At 37.0% G+C, this 26375-nt stretch overlaps 1 protein-coding gene across 2 annotated transcripts in view; it reads left to right on the top strand.

The window, feature by feature from the left end:
* LOC120523596 overlaps positions 1-26375 on the top strand; it is a 91338-nt gene that overhangs the window by 20738 nt on the left and 44225 nt on the right. For both annotated transcript variants that reach the window (XM_039745034.1, XM_039745033.1), the window contains exon 4: positions 17079-17209. In XM_039745034.1, coding sequence (XP_039600968.1) covers positions 17079-17209 — 131 coding nt within the window. The remainder of the gene's footprint in view (positions 1-17078; positions 17210-26375) is intronic.

Here is a 26375-nt window from a genome sequence, read left to right on the forward strand (position 1 = left end):
GAATGTACTTCGTAGTAACGAGATTTCTATAGACTCTTGTCATATGGGGAAGCTGTCGACCATAAAAATACTTTGTTGTAATGAAAATTTCGTTGTAACGGAATTTTACCTGTATATATTTTTTGAAAACCAGAAATGACTTCAGTGACTTAGAACAAATACAGAAGTCTTGAAAAAAATATAATTGTAGAATCTGTTCCTTTTTATTGAATATGCTTTATTTATATTTATTGCGTGCTTTTGTAGTGTATAGTCTTTGGTCTAGATTCCATTCAGTATACTGTTTGCATAGAGTAAGTAGCTTTTCTCTGTACCTGATGCTGTTTTCTCTTCCTGGTCTCTGAGAGTATGAGTGAATTGCAGTTGGTTTCTACTGTGAACGCTGGCTCGGACACACACAGACGGACAACATATTTTCACCCACACACCGTTTATTTACAATATATACAAGTTCAGTGCACTCACAAACCCCAGTGCCTCCAGCACCGATTCCCCCAATGTCCAGGCCACACAATCCTGTGCCTCTCTTTCCTTTGACCGCCTCCCGTCCTCTCTCCAGTTCCGTCCTCTTTCACCCGACTTCCACTCCTGACTGGAGGGAGGCGGCCCCTCTTATGGGAACCCGGATGGGCTCCAGCTGCTTCCCGGCAATTAGCGTTAGCCACACCCCTGTGTGGCAGAAGTGCCGGCTGCGCACCCGGAAGCCGTCCGGGTGTCCCCTGTCGTCTTCCCCCCGGCACTTCCTGGTGTGGCAGAAGTGCCGGGCTCCCGGGACAATAAGGCACTGGGGCGCCACCTGGCGGTGGCCACGGGTCCCTACAGGGCTGGGCTTCGAAGCCCCCTACCCGAGGCCTCCTGCATAACCAGGACGGACTCCCCCTCTCGGTCTGGAGGAGGCACACGCCCTCCTCTGGTCCTCCAAGGTGTCCTGGCTGGCGACCACACGGGATATACCGGCATAGGGGCGCCGCCTGGCGGTGGCCACGGGTCCCTACAGGGCTGGGCTTCCAAGCCCTCTACCCGCGGCCCCCAACAGAACCAGGACGGACGCCCCCTCGCGGTCTGGAGGAGGCACAAGCCCTCCTCACGTCCTCCTGGGAGCCCGGCCGGGGACCACAACACCTTACTTCTGCTTCTTCCTTAATCTAGAGTATCGCTCACTTCATCCCAAAACTAGAATATGTGGAACCAGGAAATGTGTGGGGGGACTGGTGTGTGTGTGTGTGTTTAAAGAACCTTTTTAAATTTTCAATTGTTTGTGTTATTTGTTCAGCATTGTGTTGCTTCAGTATTCATTATGTGCGGAATAGATTTAGAATCTGAAGGTAAAATTACTGAAATTTAAATTGATAATCCATGATGTTCACTTTGAATTTAAAATATAAAAATTTTAAAATCTTCATGTAGTATCTTTTGACCGGATTTGCATTGCAGGTTAATTATACTGTAATAGAAAGGTCAAAAATTGGTGAGAAAATATGATCCGAGATTAATGCATTTTGCAACTCTTTGTCAGTATTATACGCAGCTATTTTATTTTGTTTTTGAGAGTAACCATATATACTTGTGGAACAAGCTGATAATTGTAGGATCCAAAATAGACCCAAAAAAGGTGTTTGGCATTTTTGGTTATTGGATCGGGAGGAATTTTTTAATGTTGTTCACTTAGTAAGTATGAAAAGCCTTGAAATCCCTGTATAGAAAGAAATGACGACCAAAAGCCCTGTAATCTATAGATACTTATTTGTTTCCACTTTTGACATTGCTGAAGATTAATAGTTAAATGTAAATACATATTTTTCTTATTCATTGAGGTAAAATATTTGATTCAGTATCACACTATACTTTAGTCCAAATATAAAATATGGATTTCATAATTTTTAATGGGATATTATTGCTCGTAACAGTCTGCCTAATGTGTGTAGAATTCATTTTGCAACATTACTCACCATATGAAGTCTGTTAAATCTTTTCACATGGTGGTTTAATTTGGTGCAAAACCTTTTCCTTCTCCAGTTCCAAGAAGCACACTGCAGTTGCACTTAGTCTTTGTCTTATGCATTGGGGTCTGTAACTTTGGGCCATACCACAACAGCGCTAAATCTGAAAGCTAGTCTTGTTACGACCAGTATGTACTAATACCAAATGAGCATGGGATCATCGTAAGCTGACAGCATTGCAGTTAAACTGTTTTTGCTTGTTCTGCATGAAAACACAAGATTGCAAAAATGTTCATAGTCAAAGCTACAAACAACTTGGGGGGAGTAACATTTGTTTGGGTGAAGTATTCCATTAAATTAAAGGTATTGAAGAAAATCTTAATTCTGTCTGGGAAAGGAAAACTTGCAGAAACCAAAAATATTTATAAATTTTACAAATTCGTACTAATTTGTAAATGATACTTATTTGAGTTAATATGGAAGACTGCAAGGATACATGATATAAAGGCAGCCATGCATGGTGCTTTTTCTACCGTGGCTTCCTTATTTGTGACTGAAAGACAATATTGAAAAGATCTGAGAAATGTCTCTGGCTCTTCTTTTCCTGTTGAAGTACTGGACAATTCTCGTATTATATTCTGAAATATTAGAACAAGGTTACTGTCCCTCTTTTTTTTTGTTGTTAAAAACACCTAACAGAAGTTTGTGTTCAGATAGGCTGTTTGATCACTTTGTTTGGGCGATGGGGCAACTGGTTAACCTGGATAGACCCAGAAAATTGCCAGGAAAGAGAGATTCTGGTATATCTTTTCTTTTTGCATTACTCATAAGGATCTGACTTGTTTTGCCATGTTTATAGCTGAATAAACTGCTCAAAACAATTAAATGAACACTTTGAAAACACATCAGATCTCAATGGGAAAATAATCATGCTGGATATCTATATTGATATGGACTGGGTAATGTGTTAAGAACGAAAGGATGCCACATTGTTTGGAAATGAAAGTTCTGAACCTACAGAGGGCTGAATTCAAAGACGCCCCGAAAATCAAAGTGACAAAATAATGCGGCAGGCTGGTCTATTTTGCAGCAACTCGAAATCGTACTCCGTAGTTTGTATGTCCCCCACCTGCTTGTTTGCATGCCTGACAAGGTCAGGGCATGCTCCTAATGAGACTAATGGTGTCCTGGGTGATCTCCTCCCAGATTTGGACCAGGCATCACTGAGCTCTGCTCCTGGACAGTCTGAGGTGCAACCTGGCGGCATCGGATGGACTGAAACATAATGTCCCAGTGTTGTTCTAGTGGATTTAGGTCAGGCAAGTGTGGGGGCCAGTCAATGGTGTCAATTCCTTCATCCTCCAGGAACTGCCTGCATACTCTAGCCACATGAGGCTGGGCATTGTCATGCACCAGGAGGAACCCAGGACCCACTGCACCAGCATAGGGTCTGACTGCGAGTCCAAGGATTTCATCTCAATACCTAATGGCAGTCATGGTGCCATTGTCTATCCTGTAGAGGTCTGTGCGTTCCTCCATGGATATACCTTCTCAGATCATCACTGACCCAAACTGATCATGCTGAATGATGTTACAGGCAGCATAACGTTCTCCATGGCTTCTCCAGACCCTTTCACATCTGACACGTGTCCTAAGGGTGAACCTGCTCTCATCTGTGAAAAGTCACAAGCGTAAAGTCACAAGTAGAGTGCAGAGCTTCCCATGTACATATACAAAGTAGTGATAGCAATAGTGCATTCTTGCTCCAATGTAGACCCGTCATTATGATCTGAGTTCATTTCTGTTATAGCACATCTTTATGTGAAAACAGCAGTGTCAAATGCGAGGGGGGGTGGGATCGTAAAAGTGACTGAGAGAATAAAACTGAATAAAAAAAAAAAACAAAGCTAACCATTACAAGTATCAAAAATTACACCGGTTGTTACTGACTGGAATCAAAAGTATGTTTATATTCTAAAATAGTAAGAATAAGAGCAGCTCACTTCTCAAAACGGACTCGTCCGGGATCAAACCCGTGAAGTTTTGATTACTAGTCAACAGTTGATACCATTGCGCAACCGAAGCGGTCGTAGCAAATGCGTGTCAATGTTGCACCCTAATACGGGTTCTTTTTCTGCAGTTATATCTATACTAATAAAAGGCAAAGCCCTCACTGACTCACTCACTGACTGACTGACTGACTCACTCACTGGTTCATCACTAATTCTCCAACTTCCCGTGTAGGTAGAAGGCTGAAATTTGGCAGGCTCATTCCTTACAGCTTACTTACAAAAGTTGGGCAGGTTTCATTTCGAAATTCTACGCATAATGGTAATAACTGGAACCTATTTTTTCGTCCATATACTATAATAGACTTCCGCTCGATGCCCGTGGGAGGCGGAGTTACGCCTCCCACGTAATTTAGTGCCTGCCCATATAAGGCCGTCCGTCAGCGGCAATCCAATAGAAACACTGCTGCTAAATATTCACGGGTGAAGGACTGTGCTTATGCAGAGGAAGATGAGATGGTCAGGGTGGTGTTTGGCACAAACTCAGCGAAACTGCGAGAGAAACTTTTAAGTGCCGGGTCTTAGCTAACATTAAATACAGCTGTGGACATCGCACGAGCTGGCACAAGCACAGCTGGGAACCTACTATGCATGTACACCGAGCGGCTCACGTGAACTGACACCGTGCACAGACAAAAACCAACAGTTCCAAAGAGTGCTGAACAAAAACTGAATTACACAACTGCGGAAACAAAGCACGGTGTGAACCGTAAGTTTAAATTAAGTTTATAGACACACTCCTGCTGCCGTTTGTCATGCCTACGACGGGTATGGTATTCGCAAGATACAAGTTTAATGAGAAGACACGAGGTATAAACAAGACTTTGGATCACTTTGTTGCGGAGTTAAAATTGCTGTAGCAAGAAACTTTGAAGTGCCAGTTCTTAGCTAACTTTACATAAAGTGGTGGGCATCACGAGATTGCACGAGCACAGCTGAGAAGCTTCGATGCATGTACTCCGAGCGGCTCGCGTCAACTGACTTTGCAGGACTGGAAAAGATTAAATTAAGTTCATACACACGCTACCGCTAAATATTCACAGGCAATTTCCACAACTTACTACCGGGAATGCCTGTTGAACATCTTACATTCACGAGTTCCGATTTGGGTGGTGAACACTTCGATGAATGAAACCTGTTATCTTTACAATGGTTGACACACACGGAATAAACTTGAACACAACACGTCCTCCAAATACGAACGTGATTGAAAGAAATAATAATAATGAAATCCTTGATGACAGCAACAGTCATAATTGTCACAAGACTATCACATTGACAATCATGTTACGTTATGTTTAAAATGTTTCCTTTTCTTAGCACAAGCACAGCTGAGAAGCTTCGATGCATGTACTCCATAACGCGTTAAAAAAATAACGCATTTAATCACACTTTGCATTCCAAGCAAAGGGTAACTTTTGTCAATGCATGATTTCCTGGTACATCGATTACATTGATGCACACATCAGAGTTACAACAATGTAAGAGTCGGAAGAAAGCCCGTTGCTAGCACTGATCGGAGGCAAATTTCATTTCAAAAGACTACCCGACGAAAGCCTTGATAAAAGCGTGGTTTGGTGCAAACTGTGCAAAAATGAAAAATGAGTTTGCATACCACCGAGGCACTTCAACCTTACGGTTCCATCTAAATGCAAAACATGTTACAGCAAGCACAGAAACTGTGTATGCTGTTAGCACTAGCACTACGGGTTCGAGTACCAACAAAAGGTGTCGGCAGCCCAAACCTCATGAAATGACTGGCTTCAGGACCAAAATTATTAAGTCAACATAGGTCAAACGTACAAATTCTCTCGCAAAATACATTGCTTTGGACTGTATAAGTAATTTTGGCTAAGGTTACTCACAGTTTAAAGGTGAGGCTGGTCAAATTACCTTTTATGTTTCTGCATTATTTTTTTAAGAAGAAAAACTGCACTTTAATGTTGAAATTTTTGTTATTATTTAAAGACAATACCATTCTGAAAATATACTTAAAGTACTTAAAATGCCACTTTTTTTTTTTTTTTTTTTAAGTCTGCTCAATTTTAGCCAGGGATCATATTTTTGTTTCTGTTTTGAAATGAAATGCAGTTTAAATGCTTTTTTTTTTCAGATATTAAAACAGCTTGAGTTTACAATATTCCTGTCCATGTCTATTATTTGATTCTGTCGCCCACTAAAACCCTTTTAAATTAAAAAAACAAATTTACGTGTGCGATTACATACGATTAATCAAGATTAATTCTTACACAGCCTCTAATTAATTGGATTAATTTTTTAATCGAGTCCCACCCCTAATATATATATATGTAGATTTGTATATATATGTGTATATACAGTATATATGTAGATATGTATATGTTGTATATACAGTATGTATATACGTGTGTGTGTATATATACAGTATGTGTATATATATGTATATGTGTGTATATATATATATATATATAACTGTATATATGTATGTGTATAGATGTGTGTGTGTGTGTGTGTGTGTGTTGTATATATATATATATATATATATATATATATATATATATATATATATATATATATATATATATATATATATATGCCAGCAAAACTCATGACATCGACAAAACAATTACATTTTCAACAATGTTACGTTTTTATTAAAATGTTTCCTTTTCTTTTTACTTCTCCGCTGCCAATCGCAGGTATTTTGCTATAATATATATAATATAAATAGATAGAAATGACAACAACACTCATATCAATGACAAAACAATTACATTAACAATCATCTTACGTTATTCTGAAAATGTTTGCTTTTCTTTTTCATAACTTCTTTAACACACTACTTCTCCAAGCTCGGGTATTCTGCTAGTATATATATATATCTCTATATGTATATGTATATGTATATGTATATGTATATGTATATATATGTATATGTATATATATGTATATATATGTATATATATATATATATATATATATATATATATATATATATATATGTATGTGTATATATATATATATATATATATATATATATATATATATATATATGTATATATATATGTATGTATATATATATGTATATATATGTATATGTATATATATATATATATATATATATATATGTATATATATATATATATATGTATATATATATATATATATATATGTATATATGTATATATATATATATATATATATATATATATATATATATATATATATATATATATATATATATATATATATATATATATATATATATATATATATATATATATATATGTATATATATATATATATATATATATATATATATATATATATATGTATATATATATATATATATATATATATATATATATATATATATATATATATATATATATATATATATATATATATATATATATATATATATATATATATATATATATATATATATATATATATATATATATATATATATATATGTATATATATATATATATATATATATATGTGTGTATATATATATATGTATGTATATGTATATATGTATATGTATATGTGTGTATATATGTATACTTACGTGATCAACACAATACTAGCACGCGCACACATGCCATACCAATCGCCAGATTCAGCCGGTGACCAAAGCGCTGCAGCCTCCTCCATTTGTTCAGATCAACGGCTTTAATCACATTTGCAGCATTATCTGTGGTAATGCACACTTGTCGCGCGTCATCTAATTTCCACGATTTAAGCGCATCTTTGAGCCCCAGCGCAATCGTTTCTCCGGTATGGTCATCTGGTGCAAATCCTGTCTGAAGACAAACGCTTCTTATCTCCCAGTTTTCGATAAAATGTACCGTTAAGCTCATGTATGGTTGCATGGTACGATTAGTCCACAGATCGGATGTGGTGGAGAAGTGGCAAACATTCTGAAGCTGATTCAGAATTTTCTCCTTTACCTCGTTGTATAATTTGGGCAGCGCTTCTTCGGCAAAGTATTTCCGACTGGGAATTACATATTTAGGATCAATCGTTCTCAGTAGTTTCTGAAATCTGTGTTTTTTGACAGTGGCAACAGGGACCATATCTTTTGCAATGTGGTATGTTACTGCAGCTGTTATTTCCTTCCATTTGGGGCTTGTTTTTTCATATGGTATGCAACAAGAGAACGTTGCCGCCAGCGTTATTTGTTTTGCGGCAGGGATGTGTTTTGTTGCGTTTTGAGCAGAGTTCTCGCGAAGTTTAATACATTCTTCGTACTTCTAACGTGTTTTGTTTTCAAATGATTGAAGAGGTTCGAGGTGTTGCCGCTCTTCATTCCTACCTCTCTCTTACAAAGTTTACATATAACAGTCTTTTGTTCTGTATCATTTTGTCTAAAGCCAAACCATTTCCAAACAACGGAGGGCACATTTGTACCTTTTTTTGGCACTAAATCATCGCTGATAGTCGTACTCGTTTCTGCCTCTGTCTCAGCCATTGTTGTTACTGTTTAAGATAAGCAGGAGGCAGGGTTCAATCCCAATGACTGCATTTAAGATGTGCTCCAATTAGCAGAAATAACGCACTACACACTTGTAGTGTTTAATAAAACATATTACATAAATATATCGCGATAGGTTTGTTTTCAAATGATGCATTAAAAAATATTGTTCATATTGTGCCACTCGATATATCACGCAGGCCTATTGGATACTATACATTATTGCCAATAAATATATAAGTGTGATGTTGGAATTGTCAAAAAAAAATTTAAATTATTACATGTTTACGAAACAGCAAAAGTGCTTCAAGTATTGCCTCGAGTTGGAAGAACAACAACAGTGAATAATATAAAGGGTGATGCCGATAAAATTGAAAAACGTGCTGAACATGGAAACCACTGACGGTAATGTTATTTTGTATTAATGTTAATATTCTCCTGCATTTAAATTTTCTTTTTAAATTCTGTTATATAATGTTTTGTTAATATATTGTGATGTGCAGGCAGTTTATATTGTGCTGTGGAGGAGCAGAAAGGGTGGAATGAATGGTATAAGTGTTGGAACTGAATGAAGGGCTTCTGTTCTGTGAGGGGTGGACACGCCTCTTAGGAAAACTAGGAAGGTGCAGCGGAAGGAAATTTTGAGTAGGGAGTCAGGAAGATTATAAGCAGTAGTGTTTTAGGTATCAAAAAAGACAGAATGTGAGTGGCAGGAGATAATTATTAGTAGGGAAAGATTTCTTTTATTATTTTGAAGATGTGCTATGTAATCCAGATAACAGCGTATAAAACCAGGCACCATTTGTTACTGAACGAAGATTCCAAGTAAAACTTAGAAAACTCCAATACTTCTGAGTTGTATTTGCTTATTACGCTGGTCATTACAATATTATTTAAATTAATCAATTTTGTTAATACTGTATTTCTTAATATTATTTTTTTTGTAAATACAACTATTTGCTAAACTAATCTACTGTATATCATTTTTAAAATATGTATTTCTTTATGAGGGCTTTGTTTTTCTTTGAATGAACTTGTTTCGATTATAAGTCAGATGTTCCTCATTTTTTCAGTGCAAGATGACAGTTCTTCAGCGAAGTGATTTTTTTTTCCTCTAACCCTTCTTACTAATTTTACAAGGGGTGCCAATAATAGTGGAGGGCAATTTATTATATAATTAATTTTATTTATTATAATCTCCCCACTGGGTAGTCATCAGGGCCTGCTGCTTTACTATTTTGAAGTGAACTATATACAGTGATCCTTTGCTGTATCGCGCTTTGACTTTCGTGGCTTCACTCCATTGCGGATTTTATATGTAAGCATATCTAAATATCACGGATTTTCCACTGGTTCGCGGATTTCTGCAGACAATAGGTCCTTTAATTTCTGGTACATGCTTCCTCAGTTGGTTTGCCCAGTTGATTTCATACAAGGGACGCTATTGGCGGATGGCAGATAAGTTACCCAATCAGAGCACGTATTACGTATTAAATAAAACTCCTAAATGATATACGATATGCTTCCCGTGCAGTGCTTTGCATACTTAAAAGCTCAAACAGCACGTATTGATTTTTGATTGTTTGCTTTTCTTTTTGAAATTTTATTAATTGTATTGCAATCATTCCATACAAATCAATCAATTTTTACAAAAAGTAGAATTGAGAACAAGTCAACTCCACCCCTGGAGAGAGAGAGAGAGAGCAAGGCCAACGGAGTAAAATTTAAGGCTTGTAAACATACCTAAATTGATAAGTTTGATAAGCCAGTAGAGATGAATGGAGAAGAAAAAGAAATACAGAAATAATTGCTTCCTCTGTGCTTTAAGAGCTTATTTTAAAATATTACTGATTAGATCCTGCCATGTTTTGAAAAATATCTGTACAGATCCTCCGAGTATTTGATTTTTTCCAATTTCAAATAGTATAGAACATCGGTTTCCCACTGACTTAAAAGAGGAGAGTTAGGATTCTTCCAGCTTAGCAAAATAAGTATGCGTGCCAAAAGTGTAGTGAATGCAATCACAGTTTGTTTGTCCTTCTCCACTTTAAACCCATCTGGAAGAACACCAAACACAGCTGTTAAAGGGTTAGGAGGGATTGTGAGACCAAGGCTGTCTGAAAGGTAATTAAAAATCCAAACACAGCTGTTAAAGGGTTAGGAGGGATTGTGAGACCAAGGCTGTCTGAAAGGTAATTAAAAATTTTGGTCCAAAATGATGTTAATTTGGTGCAGGCCCAAAACACGTGATCCAGTGAGGCTGGGACTTGATTGCAGCATTCACAGGTTGGATCATGCCCTGGAAACATTTTGGAGAGTTTTAGACGAGACAGATGTGCTTGATATATAATTTTGAGTTGAATAATTGTATGCTTTGTGCATATGGAGCTCAAGTGAATTCTCTGCATTGCTACTTTCCACTCCTTTTCTGATATATTAATTAAAAGATCTTTTTCCCAGTGTCCTCTTGGATCTTTGAAAGGGAGGGACTGTAAAATGATTTTATATATTGCAGAGATGGTGTCTGAGTTCTTGAAATTGAGCAATATTTTTTCCAGCATGGATGAGGGTGTAAGATGAGGAAAATCGGGAAGGTTCTGTTTATCAAAGTTCCTAATTTGAAGATAGTGAAAGAAATGTGTAGCTGGAATGTAATTGTTCATAGGATGCAAAGACGTTGTCTATATAAAGATCTCTAAGTAAGTTAATCCAAAATTTTTTCCAGATATTAAAAACTGCATATGTTTGCGAAGGTTGAAAGAGGTGGTTCTCTTGCAGAGGTGCCACAGATAAAAGCTTCTCCATCTTAAAATGCTTTCTACTTTGGTTCCATATTCTAAGTGAGTGAAGCACAATTGGGTTATTAGTATATTGCCGATAACTTGTATTTTTTGGGGCATAGAGCAGGGAATATAAAGAAGTACTGCAGGATTTTATTTCTTCAGGATTGTTTGCTTTTCTCCGTCTCTCTCACTATCTCTGACATTCTCTGCTCCTGACAGAGGGGGAGTGAGCAGAGGGGCTGTTCACACATTGGCCTATAGGATACAGACTCTCCTCTAAAAAATGCTGAAAGACTGCCTTCACATTGCTCCCTTCTGTTTTGATTTGGGAAAATGGTTCAAGGGATTAAAACATAAGTAGGCAAAAATCAGAGAGAAGAGGTCCGATACTTCAATAAAATTTACTTATTCAATTATAACATTTAAATACATATAATGCAGTATAATGCAGTAGCGATAGATTATAGAAACAAATATATGCTTACAGTAATAAAAACAAACCTATGCTTACAGTATATCAAAAGAAACAAACTCATGCTTACAGTATATCAAAAGACACAAACTCATGCTTACAGTATATCAAAAGACACAAACTTATGCTTATAGTATATCAAAAGAAACAAAGCTATCATCCTAGACCAGTAGACTGAGGGAGCCCGCATGTCAGTCTCGTCAGAGGATCAACTCGTTAGCCTACTCCCAAATACCAAACAGGTGTGCACATTCCCCACGGTTGAGCTTCCAAAGAAACTGAGGGCAGAACCTTCCCTTATATACTAATTAGGTGTCCTTGCCCAAAGCGGCCTACGTGGAAGCAGTGTATGCAGAAGTTATCAATTTCAGCCTACCCCCTCCTTCCACGGGACACGGCGCTATGTTTTTCTTCTACTCGGCCTTGAGACTAGTGCCTGATACCAGAAGACACAGTAATATGCTTACATGTGAAAAAAGCCTCTCGAAATGAAAAACAAGTCGGCATAACCTTGGCTGTATCTTTAGAACATTCCCGGCTGTTTCTCCCAAAACATTAGTAATGCAGCTGGGTTTCGCGCTGAAGCGACCAACGCCCATCTGCTCTCTTGATCCTCCCCTCTCTTTAGAAAAATCCTTCCATTACACCTTCCTTGCGGCTGCTTTGCCGGGGTGGTGCTTCACATACTTAAAAGCCCAGCAGCAAGTATTGATTTTTGATTGTTTGCTTTTCTCTCTCTCTCTCTCTCTCTCTCTGACATTCTCTGCTTCTGACGTGCAGTCCTTTGAAGAGGAACATATGTTTGCATTCTTTTATTTGTGAGACAGAACTGTCATCTCTTTCTTGTCATGGAGCACAGTTTAAACTTTTGAAAAAGAGACAAATGTTTGTTTGCAGTGTTTTAAAAGTCCCTGTCTCTACAACCTCCTGTGTTTCTGTGCAAATCTGTGACCCAAGCGTGACAATATAAAAATAACAATATAAACGTATGGTTTTACTTGGATTTTTCACCTTTCGCGGGGGTTCTGGAACGCAACCCCATGATCGAGGAGGGATTACTGTAATCCAGTAATCCTGAGAGTGTGAGAAGTTTGTCCAGTTCCTCTGCACTAAGAGTGTCTAGCTGAGGTATTTTTAATGCATCAAAAAACTCATTAGATTGTGTCTTTTTCTTTTTTAAAATTGAGTAGAATATAAGGACTTTTAGTACTCTCTAAATGTGTGGGTTATATTTTGTGGTCAATGATTTTATCTCCATCTGTGTTGGTAATTTATGTTACTGTGTTGTGAACATCCTGCATGTTGATTTGTTGAGCAAAGATCTTATTAGTTTTCTCTCCATGTTCATAGTAATGATTTTGGGATTTAAAGATGAGCTATTCAGTTTCTTTTGTTGTCAAGAGGTTAAATTCTGATGGCAGAACCTGTCTTTTTTTATAAAGTGTTTCATTTGGAGACCTGGTGTATTCTTGACCTGTTCTGTTGATTTTGCTGATTAACTCTGATGCCTTCTCGAGCTCCAGTTTATTTTTATGGGAAAGATATGAAATAATCTCTCCTCTTAAAAATGCCTTCAGAGTTTCCCAGAGTATTCGTGCAGACTGCTGAGGATGTGTTGGTCACTAAAAAATAATTCATTTGTTTGGAGGTGAAATCTGTCAAGTTCACATCTGATCGGGAGTTAATTTGTCACAAACAAAATGAGGATATAGGGCATACTGATTCAAGTTCCAAGATCAGAGTGGCATGATTAAAGATGACAGTAGCATTGTACTTGCAAGATTTGATAGTGGTCAATAAATTATTGATTAAAAAAAATAAGCAGCTCTTGAGTAACTGTGATGTACTGGTGAGAAGAAGCAATATTCTTTTGAGTTTAGATTTAGGGATCTTCATGTGTCTGATAAGTTTTGATCCATTACAAACTGTGTGATTTGTTTTTGCGATATTAGATGTTATCTCTTCTATAGTTGAAAACTTATCCAGGTCTGGATTTAAAACTGAAAATTCTTAAAAGAGGGTACCGATTGGTTTATCTTGACATATTTACAGTATGCTGTAGACAAAGTAGAGGCCTGATCTTTCCTACTGATTACAGTATATACAAAAAATGTTGGCTATAAATAGTTTTAAAGGTTGACACGTTTAACATTTTTGGGTATAAATGTCACCATTCTGTTTAATGTTCCAAGAGTTAAAATTTGACCAGAGTTTTGTTCATTTTCAGAGCACAAAAATTGTTTTGAGACTTCTTTATTTATATATAATTTATATAAAAAAAAATCTTAAGTGGCTGATTGCTTGCAAGTATTAGTGTTTCCTTTTTTCCTGTAGATGCTTTTAAATGGGGAAAAATTGATTAAATAAGTGGAAATGAAATTAAACATGTTGTTGATGTACATTTTAATCCCTAAAGTCTGTATGTAAGCATTAAAGAGAATATGAAAGATGTGAATGGGTTTGCACAGTGATGTAATTCATTGAACGAACAGCACATAGTTGGCATTGCATATGTGAGGCCTAATGCTTAACTTCCAGCGCTGATTCAATGTTGCTTTGTGTAGTGTTAAACGATACTATCCAAGAAGTGTTTCAGTTTATTCTTTTCAGGAAACAAGTAGAATTATCTGAATTTTCATCACTTCTACTTTTATACTGTCCACTTTAAAAACCTTTATCCACAGCAAGCAAGGCTTGTCATCTTGTGAAAGTAAGAAATCTGCTACACTAACTGACATTGAATCAAATAAACTGTAATACAGATGTTGAAAACTTCCCGTTCAGTGTTTCACTGAACTCGGGTCGCAAGGAATGTTTGCACTGCTGGGATAAATCGGTTGGTTTATGTTGCAGTTTATTGTTCTAAGTCACTGTGCATGCTTCTGTCTTCCTTTTTATGGGCTTCTACCTGTTGAAGTTGACTCTTTCAGGACAGGAAGAAGACTGTTCATTATTGTTATGGTCATGGAATGCCCAAGTTATGCAGTATTGGGTTAAAACTCTTTGCCTAGTTTAATTTGATGCTATCAGAAAGGAAATGGACAAGACATTATTCAAGAGTGAAAGGCACAGCAAAGGCCAATCTGTAATACACAATCCTACCTCTAGGTTGTATTTGAGGAGTAAGCTAACTAACTCTTAAGTAGTTTTGGGGAGTTTATCCACCAAAAGAGAACAAATTCATTGTGTGACACCCTCCATATATTTTAGGGTCACTTCTGTAATGTCATCAGCAAGACTATGGGTGGTCATGTGATCTTGAAATCGGCATGGCATAAAGAAAAATAAGATGTTAATAAAGTGTAACTTTGTAAAATTAATTCCCAACCATAAAGAAAGCATGGAATAACTTCACCCATTTTAATGACAGAAAATGGTTTGTATTGATCCAGTCTTGTATAACAAGCCAGTCAATTAGATCAAAGTTTAATCGTCTGTCTCTCCCCATTGAATGAAACAGCAAGAAAACATAATTTAAAAAGGGACGAGACAAAGTAAAGGGTAAACATGATTATAAGGCTTACAGTAATTCAGTGCTGTCAATGAATACTGTAAAGTGAGGTAGTTGAGGATAGTACTGATACATTTTTAGAGTGATCCCTTGTTGAGTAAGTTTAATTTAATTTTAATTAGGCAACATGTTGCTGTTCCATTTTATTATAGTATGTGGGTTAAAGAGCTTTTATCTGAGCCAATAACTGAATGTTTTATATTAAAACAATTTCAGTACCTTCATATTTGAATTAAATCAAATTTCTAAGCAGCATGTACTGTACGTTTTGTGTGTATGTGTGTACGTGTGCAACTTGCAGAGAGTCCATGAAAATGCTCTAGTCACATTTTTAGCTAAGGTCCAGATTTACATTTCATATGGAGCACCTTTTGACTAATTGGAATGGCGCAAACTCGGTGATTGAGCTGAGCACACTGTTAACTTCATTGACATGTGTAGTTCTACACACCACATCGTCTACTGCTTTTTGAAAACATGCTATTGGGGAAAAAAACATTTCGGATCGCTCAGGCTGTCTACCTCTGCTTTCCTTGTAAATCTTTTTGAATTATCAGCCAGATGTGTTATTGTTTGACTGCAGTATGTTATTTAGCATAAAAAACAATTGTGCTAGGCTTGATTTGTTGTGTCTTAAGAAATTATAATTTTAAGTTTGTTTTTTAAAGCTGATCATACACATTTGTTTTACTTATTTTTTTTTTTTTTTTGTAATGCTTTTTAATGCTTTTAACAAAGGTGTCTGCTAAATGTATAAGAACAACCTGTCCCTGATCAAATTGAGTGCATTCTGGAGCTCTGTTTGTGAAATACACACAATCTTACTTGTAAGAGACACTGGCAATGATCTTACTTGTAACACCAGGCTGCACCCAGAGAGAAGCTCCTGCAAACAACAAAAATAGCTTAATGATTATGGTTATATTATGTGTCTGAACAATTTCTTGTGATTTCACATGGATTTCACTCCGGTATGTGTGACAGGTAGAAAATAGAAGCCTTAGCACACAGTGTACGATTTCCCAGTTAAACAATGATTTTAATCACTTTTTCCTTCACTCTGTGCTTATGACAATATGTAATGAGCAAACTATACAAGAATAAAATAATAAAGGGTAAAGTCTTTTTATCCCACTTATACCAAGACATGCTAGTATGGGTTCAGTACCATACATTTTCTTCCATAGTCTCAAGGCATGATGTTCTGATGATAAAGATGGTTCTCCATCATCCATAGGTCACTGTAGAAATACAATATATTGATACTGATTTTCTTAACTAATGTTGAGTGAATGTGAAATTACCTAGTGAGATTTTGTTTAACATGCACAGAGACACTATTAAAATTTGAAATAATCTTTGAGCCTTTTCACATCTGTTTCTTTGCTTTGTAAACTGATACAAGATTATCATTAGTGATGAGGGATTCATTTGATTCAAGTCTGTCCTAAGTGGTTAGACTGCACAGATTATATTGTTTAACTGAGAATTAAGGGCCAAAGTGGGGACATTTTAATTCATGTAGATATGTTAAGGCCCAGTCCAAATTTTATCAAAACTGGAAAATAAGTAATTCCTTTTACCTTCGTCATGTTCCCTTCCAACATCTGGAGACAGCAAGGCCAAATTACATTTAGTATGTGTCATAAATTCAACAGTGACTGTATATACCTTTTATAAACCTGGCTTGACTTTTTTTAAAATAAAAACAGAAATTGCTTTTTTGCTAAAATAATTTGACAGTCCTATGTTTAAAAATGTTTGTGTATCTGTTGTCTGTTTAAACTCATTGCAGGTCAAATATTAACATTAGTTTTTCTATTCTTTTTTTTTATATATAAAAGCTTTACAGCCTGTGATTGGTTATCGGTCACAAAGTGGATTTAGAAAAAAGAATATTCCACACCAGTCTCCCTCAATTCATAGCACAGAATCACTGGAAGATACCTTAGACTCCAACGGAGTAGAACAAGAGGTATGTTATCTTTATTTAGAAACTTAAAAGCTTTAAATTTATACAACTTAATTTATTTTTTATTTTAAAGTTTAGTGTTCCTGAAACTGAAGATGTTTGTATTGCTTTAATCTTTGTTTTCTTATGATATTGAGAGTGGAATATAATATACTGTAACTGGCCACCATATAGTCAGACAGGTGTTTTTTTTTTTCCCTTTTTTTTTTTTTAACTATTCCTATAGATTTCATTGTACTTTGCACAAATAATAATGATCATACAGAATTGCGTTTTTAATTTGTATAAGCCTCCGATTTTTGAAAAAGCCAAGCCACCCTTTCTCTGAAAAAGGTAGAGTACGATATAGCAACCAGATTGAAGCACCGCAAAATGTGGCTCTCTTGTTGTGGATATAGTAATAAAAGAATTAATCTTGCTGACATGAACTTATCCCATTTAATCTGTAACTATGTGGGAGAGTATGCAAAACTCATGCAGACCCTGACCCTGGAGGCAGGATTGACAGCTCTGCACTATCAGTATGCCTTTATTCAAACCTCAGTGCTGAATTTTCTAAACTTCAAAAAATTAAACTTGGGTTAATTGACCTTGATAAATTCACTCAAGCCTCTGTGTGTGTGTGTGCGCTTACCCTGTGAAGGGCTGACACCATGTCCATGGATTTTTCCTGTCTTGGCACCTGATGCCTGCAAATGCTCCTCGATCCTGCCCTTGATAAGTGGGTTAGGAACATAGATTGATTGTATGCTTATTAATAGGGATTAAAGTGTGGTTGCTTGTTCATACAGACACCTTACACTCTGACTGATTTTAGAGCGGGTTCCTACACCAGATTCCCCTACTATTGCTTTTTGATATCATATATTAACGTGAAAGAGCTCAGATCTCCAGGGAGGGGGTAAAGATAATAACACAATGTGAATAACAAGAACAATCAGAATACCAACAATACAAGGTACTACCAGTGATTTGGTTGCACTTCAAGCAATGTATGTAATGTTGGCTCAATATTTCTTGCATGCTGTATTCTTGCTCAGTATTCTCGCTCACTGAAACATACATGTCCATTTTCAGTCCAGCAGCAGCAGTGGCATGTATTTGCGAAATAATGAAACAAGCTTCTGTGTAGTGAAAGAATATATATGATTATAACATGTGACTTTTATTATTGTCCAGCTGTAGAATAGGGTGTACAATTCATGTCGGCATTCATATTCAATAATGTCAATAACAGTTCTTGGCAATTACTTTCTGAGGTGAATCGACAACCCTCGGACTGAAAGGTTGCTGGGGGACAGAATGAAGTAAAGTTCACAGCTGATCTAATTTTAAAATGGCTGAATATCTCAACAGTGTTTTACTTTTTGCTGTTTTCTTTCTTAAACCAACATGGAGACACTGTTCTGAAATATGTGTGTCATCTCAAGACATGGATCAATATTCAATAACACTTTTTGCCTTGAAAAATGGACACAATTGGCAAGTATTAAGGTATTCTCTATCACCTATGGACTTGTGTACCCTTCAGCCCTTTCAGCAATTTTAAGGTGCATGAAAATATAAGGAATTTTAAAAAAATTATTAAAAAGAAAACACTTCAATTTGGAATTCTCTCACATTTTCTAGGAATAACTAAGGATTTGTTTTCATAAGTTTTCAAATGATAGGAATAACTGCGTATGGGATTTGAATCCAGCACATTGGATCTATGAGGCAGCAGCAAAACACCGTGTGCCACAGTGCCATCTATTGTACAATTCATTTTAAACTTACCATATATACTCTGAGATTAGCTGAGAATTTTAGGATCCATAAAAAATTTTATGGTATATTCACATGCCTGAGCTCAAAAATGTTTTTTTTAAACATTATTCACTTTGAGCATATGAAAAGGCCCTGAAAGAAATTTACAGAGAGTAAACATGATGAGAGGTGTACCATACACATTACAGAATCGTCGCTGAAGCATAATTCTCACTTTAACTGTTTTCTCAATTATGTAGATAACATAAGAGTTGTTATTCATTATGTGCTCAGCTTTTCCTAATAACCAAATTAACCCAACAGTCAGCAAAGCATATAAAATACATAGAGGTGGAACAATATTCATGAAGCATAAGCACAGTCCTTCACCAGCAATTATCTCATGTTAGCTCAGACCCGGCACTTAAAAGTGTCTCTCGCACTTTTGCTGAGTTTGTACCAAACACTATTCTATCTCTGACCATCTCATCTTAGTTTGCATAAGCACAGTCCTTCACCAGCAATTTTAACTCTGTTACAAAATGATCAAAAGTCTCGTTTATACCCTGCGTCCTCTCATTAAACTTGTATCTCGCGAATATCGTATTCATTGTAGGCATGACATACGCCAGCGGCAGCGTGTCTATGAACTTAATTTAAACTTAAGGTTTACACCGTGCTTTGTTTCCGCAGTAGCTGCACTTATGAGCTTGTATGCCTCACTCGCTTCATATTCTTTTGCTGCCTTCTCAATTGTGTAATGCGTTTTTTGTTCAGCGCTTTTTGGAGCTCTTGCTTGTTCTCTGCGTACGGCGTTCACAGTCAGTTCACGTAAATAAGAAAGTTCAACATGGAGGACGTTGTCGACCGTTATCGACCGTTACGTGTAGAATTTCGAAATGAAACCTGCTTAACTTTTGTACGTAAGCTGTAAGGAATAAGCCTGCCAAATTTCAGCTTTCTACCTACATGGGAAGTTGGAGAATTAGTGATGAGTCAGTCAGTCAGTCAGTGAGGGCTTTGCCTTTTATTAGTATAGATATATATATATATATATATATATATATATATATATATATATATATATATATATATATATATATATATATATATATATATATACACACACACATAAACATATATACTCACTCACTCACTGACTGACTCATGGCTACGGAAATTGAACTCAGGTGTGATACACCACAATTAGGTTATTTTTTAACAAGGGGGCAATTACTTTTTTCACACAGGGCCATGTAGGTTTGGATTTTTTTTTCTCCCTAAATAATAAAAACCATCATTTAAAAACTGCATTTTGTGTTTACTTGTGTTATATTTGACTAATGGTTAAATGTGTTTGATGATCAGAAACATTTTGTGTGACAAACATGCAAAAGAATAAGAAATCAGGAAGGGGGCAAATAGTTTTTCACACCACTGTATATTCAAGTTTTGACTTTATATATTCTGACGCCGACTTTATATATTCACAAAATCAATTTATTTGTCTGTTTGGCACCCCATAGTATATATGTGTGTGTATATATGTACACGTGTATGTATGTATGTATGTATGTGTATGTATATGTGTATATTAAATTAATTTAATTTAATTAAATGGGCAGGCTATTTCGTATCAGTGCAATACGCTGCTTGTTAAAACGGATGACTCCCGCTCTTACGTGCAAGTCTGCGTGGATATTATAACCTATCGTATCTGTTCAAGTTCTATTTAAATTTTAAATAGAAGGAATTTTTATTTAGTCAACAGAAATATCTTTGGTAGTAATGTAAGTTAAATGTAGGCATCATTGCATAAATCTTTCTTCTTCTCCCCATAGAAATGTAAAGAGTAAATTAGCCTTACATTCCAAACAAAGATATTTGTGTCGACAAAATAGAACTTGAAAAGAAGTCAATGTTACGTTACATTTTGTAATTAGATGTAATTAGAATTGCTAACGGTCACGGAAGTCCAATGATCCCCAGTAAGAGCCACAAAGTCCGCTTTCTGTAATGCATCTAATTTTGCTTGCTTTTCAGTGTGCACAAAACCATGCTTTTATCAAGGCTTCTCGGGTAGCGAAATGATCAGTCGTAGGAGCGCGCTTTATTCCGACTCTAACATTTTTGTAGCTGTGATGTGTGCATCGGTGTAATGGATGTACCAGGAAATCATGCATTGACAAAAGTTCCCGTTTGCTTGGAATTGAAAGTGTGATTAAATGCGTTATTTTTAGCGCGTTATGGAGATACATGCATCGGCGTCTCAGCTGTGCTTGTGCTAAGAAAGGGAAACATTTTAAAAATAACGTAACATGATTCTGCGTTAACCGAATATTTTTTCATACGTCCCAAACCAAGGAGATGCGAAGGTAAAATGAATCAGGTAGCGCGCGTACATACTCCGTGCATCCCCTCTCGGGAATCGAACCTCGAATGTCGGCGTTAGAGGCGAAGACTCTACAATTGCGCCACAGCGTGTGGCTTGTCTATGCGAGTATGTACTGTAGATCGGGTATATATATACATTTATATATATATATATACCAGCGTATCGCCAGTGGAGAAGTAGAAGTTATGAAAAGAAAAGGGAACATTTTAAAAATAACGTAACATGATTGTCAATATACAGTAATTGTTTTGTGAGTGTTATGAGTGTTGCTGTCATCAAGGATTTGATTATCATTATTTCTTTCAATCAGGTTCGTATTTGTAGGATGTGTTGTGTTCAAGTTGCATTCCGTGTTTGTCAATCGTTGTAAAGATAACAGGTTTCATTCATCGATTCGTTTCTTACTGCATCAATAAACAGCTCGTCTTCCTCTTTATCTGAGACGTGACACACTGCATGCACAGGTTTTTTTTTTACACTGTCTTCTTTTAGCGGGACATTGACTTTTTCCACCGTGTGCTTTGTTTCTGCAGTAGCTGCACTTATGAATATGCTTGTATGTGCCACACGCTTCATATTTTTTTGCTGCCTTCTCAATTGTGTAATTCGGTTTTTGTTCAGCACTCTTTGGAACAGTTGCTTTTTGTCTGTGTACTGCGTCAGTTCACGTGAGCCGCTCAGTGTTCCCAGCTGTCCTTGTGCCATCTATAGCGATGTCCACAGCTTTATTTAATGTTAGTTAAGACCTGGCACTTAAAAGTTTCTCTCGCAGTTTCGCTGAGTTTGTGCCATTCACCACCCTGACCATCTCATATTCGTCTGCATAAGCACAGTCCTTCACCCGTGAATATTTAGCGGCAGTGTTTCTACTGGATTGCCGCTGACGGACGGCCTTATGTGGGCAGGCACTAAATTACGTGGGAGGCGTAACTCTGCCTCCCACGGCCATTGAGCAAAAGTCTATTATAGTACAGTGATCCCTCGCTATATCGTGCTTCGACTTTCGCGGCATCTCTCCATCGTGGATTTTAAATGTAAGCATATCTAAATATATATCACAGATTTTTCTCTGGTTCGCGGATTTCTGTGGACAATGGGTCTTTTAATTTAAAGTACATGCTTCCTCAGTTTGTTTGCCCAGTTGATTTCATACAAGGGACGCTATTGACGGATGGCTTATATGCTACCCAATCAGAGCATGTATTACATATTAACTAAAACTCCTCAATGATATACAATGTGCTTCCCGAGCGGATTGTTTGCTTTTCTCGGTCTTTCTCTGACATTCTCTGCGCTGGCGGAGGGGGTGTGAGCAGAGGGGCTGGTTGCCCAGAGGCTGTTTGCCTAGAGGATATGGACTCTCCTCTAAGAAATGCCGTTTTATCGGGGTGGCCCAAAAGCACATATTGATTTTTTGATTGTTTGCTTTAATCTCGCGCGCTCTCTCTCTCTGACGTTCTCTGCTCCTGACGGAGGGGGTGTGAGCAGAGGGGCTGTTTGCACAGAGGCTGTTTGTTTAGAAGATACGGAGGCTACTCTAAAAAATGCTGAAAGACTACCTTCACATTGCTCCCTTCTTTGCGGCTGCTTTATCGTGGTGCCCATACTTAAAAGCCCAACAGCAGGTATTGATTTTTTGATTGTTTGTTTTTCCTTTCACGCTGTCTCTATCTGTCTGACATTCTCTGCTCCTGACGGCGCTCGTTTGAAGAGAAGATATGTTTGCATTCTTTTAATTGTTAGAAGGAACTGTCATCTCTGTCTTGTCATGGAGCACAGTTTAAACTTTTGACTAAAGGGTGTTATTTTATGTCTAGAGGGCTCTAATAATGTTAACAGTGTGGGAGAGTTTATAAGGGCTTAAAATATATAAAAACTAGCAAAATACCCGCGCTTCGCAGCGGAGAAGTAGTGTGTTAAAGAAGCAATGAAAAAGAAAAGGAAACATTTTGAAAATAATGTAACATGATTGGCAATGTAATTGTTTTGTCACTGTTGTGAGTGATGAGTGTTGCTGTCATATATATATATATATATATATATATATATATATATATATATATATATATATATATATAGTGGAAGACTGCCGGCTTCCCAGGCCGGTCCGCACCCCCAGGCCGACAGGAGGAGCTCTCCGACACCAGGATCGTGCCCGAGGTCCAGCAGGGCCTTATGGACTCTGTAGTGTTTATACACAGCCCTGCTGGATACCTTGGGGACCACCAGGAGTCGCTGTGGGGACTTGTGGGATCGGTCGTGCCTTATGACCGAGTGCGTCACAGTCCGCGTGGCGGGAAGGAATGGCGTGCTCGGGTGATGTGAAAGACTGATTGCCCTGACCGGAAGGAATAAGGAACTGTGGACTGCTGGGACAGGAACACCTCGGGTCAGGGGCTATAAAGGGCGGTGCCTCAGTCCAGACACTGAGCTGTGCTGGGTGGGAGAGGAGCAAAGTGTCTGGGCGAGAGGAGAGGTTATTGTGTTTGTTTAAAGAGTTTATGAGTAGTGTGGAAGGTGCTTGGTGCACTGTGGGAAAAAATAATAAAGAGCCTTGGACTGTTACCTGGTCTCCGGAGTTGTACCTGAGGGTTCGAGGGCACTACTGCCCCCTACTGCCACAATATATATATATATATATATATTATACATTTACATACATATCTACATATATACACACACAGCTATTTCGTATCAGTGCAATACGCTGCTTGTTAAAACGGATAACTCCCGCTCTTACGTGCAAGTCTGCGTGGATATTATGAACTATCGTATTTGTTCAAGTTCTATTTAAATTTTAAATAGAAGGAATTTTTATTTAGTCGACAGAAATATCTTTGGTAGGAATGGTAAAACAGACAGGAATATTATTCGTGAATAAATCAACTCAAACCTTAAACAACTTATAATATTTTGCTCTCCATAAAAATATATCCTGTCTAAATTATACAAGTTAGAAATAAAGTAAGCGTTAAAAGAACAAACATTCAAATTTCTTTACTCTTATGTAATTTTATATAAAAATAAACTTAGATTTTAAATATCCCAAAAGATTTTGCTCTCCATAAAAATATATCCTGTCAAAATTATACAAATTCAAATATGAACATGCTGCATAACAAAACCTGGAAATATAAATAAAATGTGTTCCTTTCAGCAATAACAAATCAAATCATTCAGTTGTTTTTGCTCATATGTCATTTTAGAGCTGGACGCCTGGCATCTTTTTTTGGCCACAAGTTCGTTTCTGTTTGGTGTGAGGTTCTGTGTTGTGGAGATTCTCAGGTTGGATTGCAGGTGCTCATCAGTGAGGCGACTCCTGTGTGCTGTTTTGTTAGTCTTTATCACTGAGAAGAGCTTCTCACACAGATATGTGCTACCAAACATGCACAAGGTTCGAGCCGCATGTAGACGGACTTTTTGTTCTTCAAAGTCACCAAAGCGCCGTGCAAACTCAGTGCGCTCAGTTTATCAGCAAAGTGCGATTTTGGGAACACCGTAGTGACGACTTGGTTCAACATTACTTGGCAACAGGGAAAGTGGGGCAAGTTGCACTGGTGCATTTGTGTCTCCCATAAAAGCAGCTTCACTTGAAATCACTTTGTGATTGTGCACGGTAAAACGTCCGCTGAAGTGTCAGATTCTTATTTAATTCTTCTGCTTTCTGTATCTTCTGCATTGCATTCAGGTCTTTCAGGTTACCCTGATGTTTTGTTCATAGTGCCGTCTTAGATTAAATTCTGTAATTACAGCCACATTAGCTCCACAAATGAGACACACGGGTTCAGTAAACATATACTCAGCCTCCCATCGGTTTTTAAAGGCTCTATTTTCAGAATCAACTTTTCTCTTCAGCATCGTGTGAGCTAGCTTCGCAATAACTTGCAGCATCATAAGCTAGACTTGATTAACGCGTAAGTGTTCGCAAGGCAGCTGAAGCGCTGCATTATGGGATCTGTAGTTTATTGTGTTACCAGCGCTTCATATACCCCGGCCTTTAATAACAATAATACAGTATATAAAATGATCTTGCGGGCGGATATAATTACACGCCGGGCGGATGTGGCCCGACCCTTGAGTTTGACACATATGGACTAAATAGAACTTGAAAAGATATATTTTTTCAAATGTGATCGCGCAATTCAGATAGAGTTGGCGACTACAGCCTGCATGCCTCAATAAGTCATCCTCCCTCGCTCTTCCTTTTTACCGTTCATCTAATGAATACACTGAGTATGGCTTTACCAAAACAATCATTGATGGCAAATAAAGTATCCATTATTCGAGTATGTAGATCGGGATATATATATATATATATATATATATATATATATATATATATATATATATATATATATATATATATATATATATATATATATATATATATATATATATATATATATATATATATATATATATATATATACCCGCGTATCGCAGTGGAGTAGTGTGTTAAAAAAGCTATGAAAAAGAAAAGGGAACATTTTAAAAATAACGTAACATGACTGTCAATATACAGTATTTGTTTTGTGAGTGTTACTGAGTGTTGCTGTCATCAAGGATTTGATTATCATTATTTCTTTCAATCAGGTTCGTATTTGTAGGATGTGTTGTGTTCAAGTTACATTCCGTGTTTGTCAATCGTTGTAAAGATGACAGGTTTCTTTCATCGATTCGTTTCTTACTGCATCAATAAACAGCTCGTCTTCTTCTTTATCTGAGACCTGACACATTGCATGCACAGGTTTTTTTACACTGTCTTCCTTTAGCGGGACATTGACTTTTTCCACCGTGTGCTTTGTTTCCGCAGCAGCTGGATTTATGAATATGCTTGTATGTATCAGACGCTTCATATTTTTTGCTGCCTTTTCAATTGTGTAATTCGGTTTTGTTCAGCTCTCTTTGGAACTGTTGCTTTTTATCTGTGCACTGCGTCAGTTCACGTGAGCCGCTCGGTGTACATGCAGCGAAGTTCCCCAGTTGTGCTGGTGCCATCTCGTGCTATGTCCATGGCTGTATTTAATG

This window comes from Polypterus senegalus, chromosome 2 (genome assembly GCF_016835505.1).
Source record: "Polypterus senegalus isolate Bchr_013 chromosome 2, ASM1683550v1, whole genome shotgun sequence".
In the NCBI taxonomy this organism is placed as follows: domain Eukaryota; kingdom Metazoa; phylum Chordata; class Cladistia; order Polypteriformes; family Polypteridae; genus Polypterus; species Polypterus senegalus.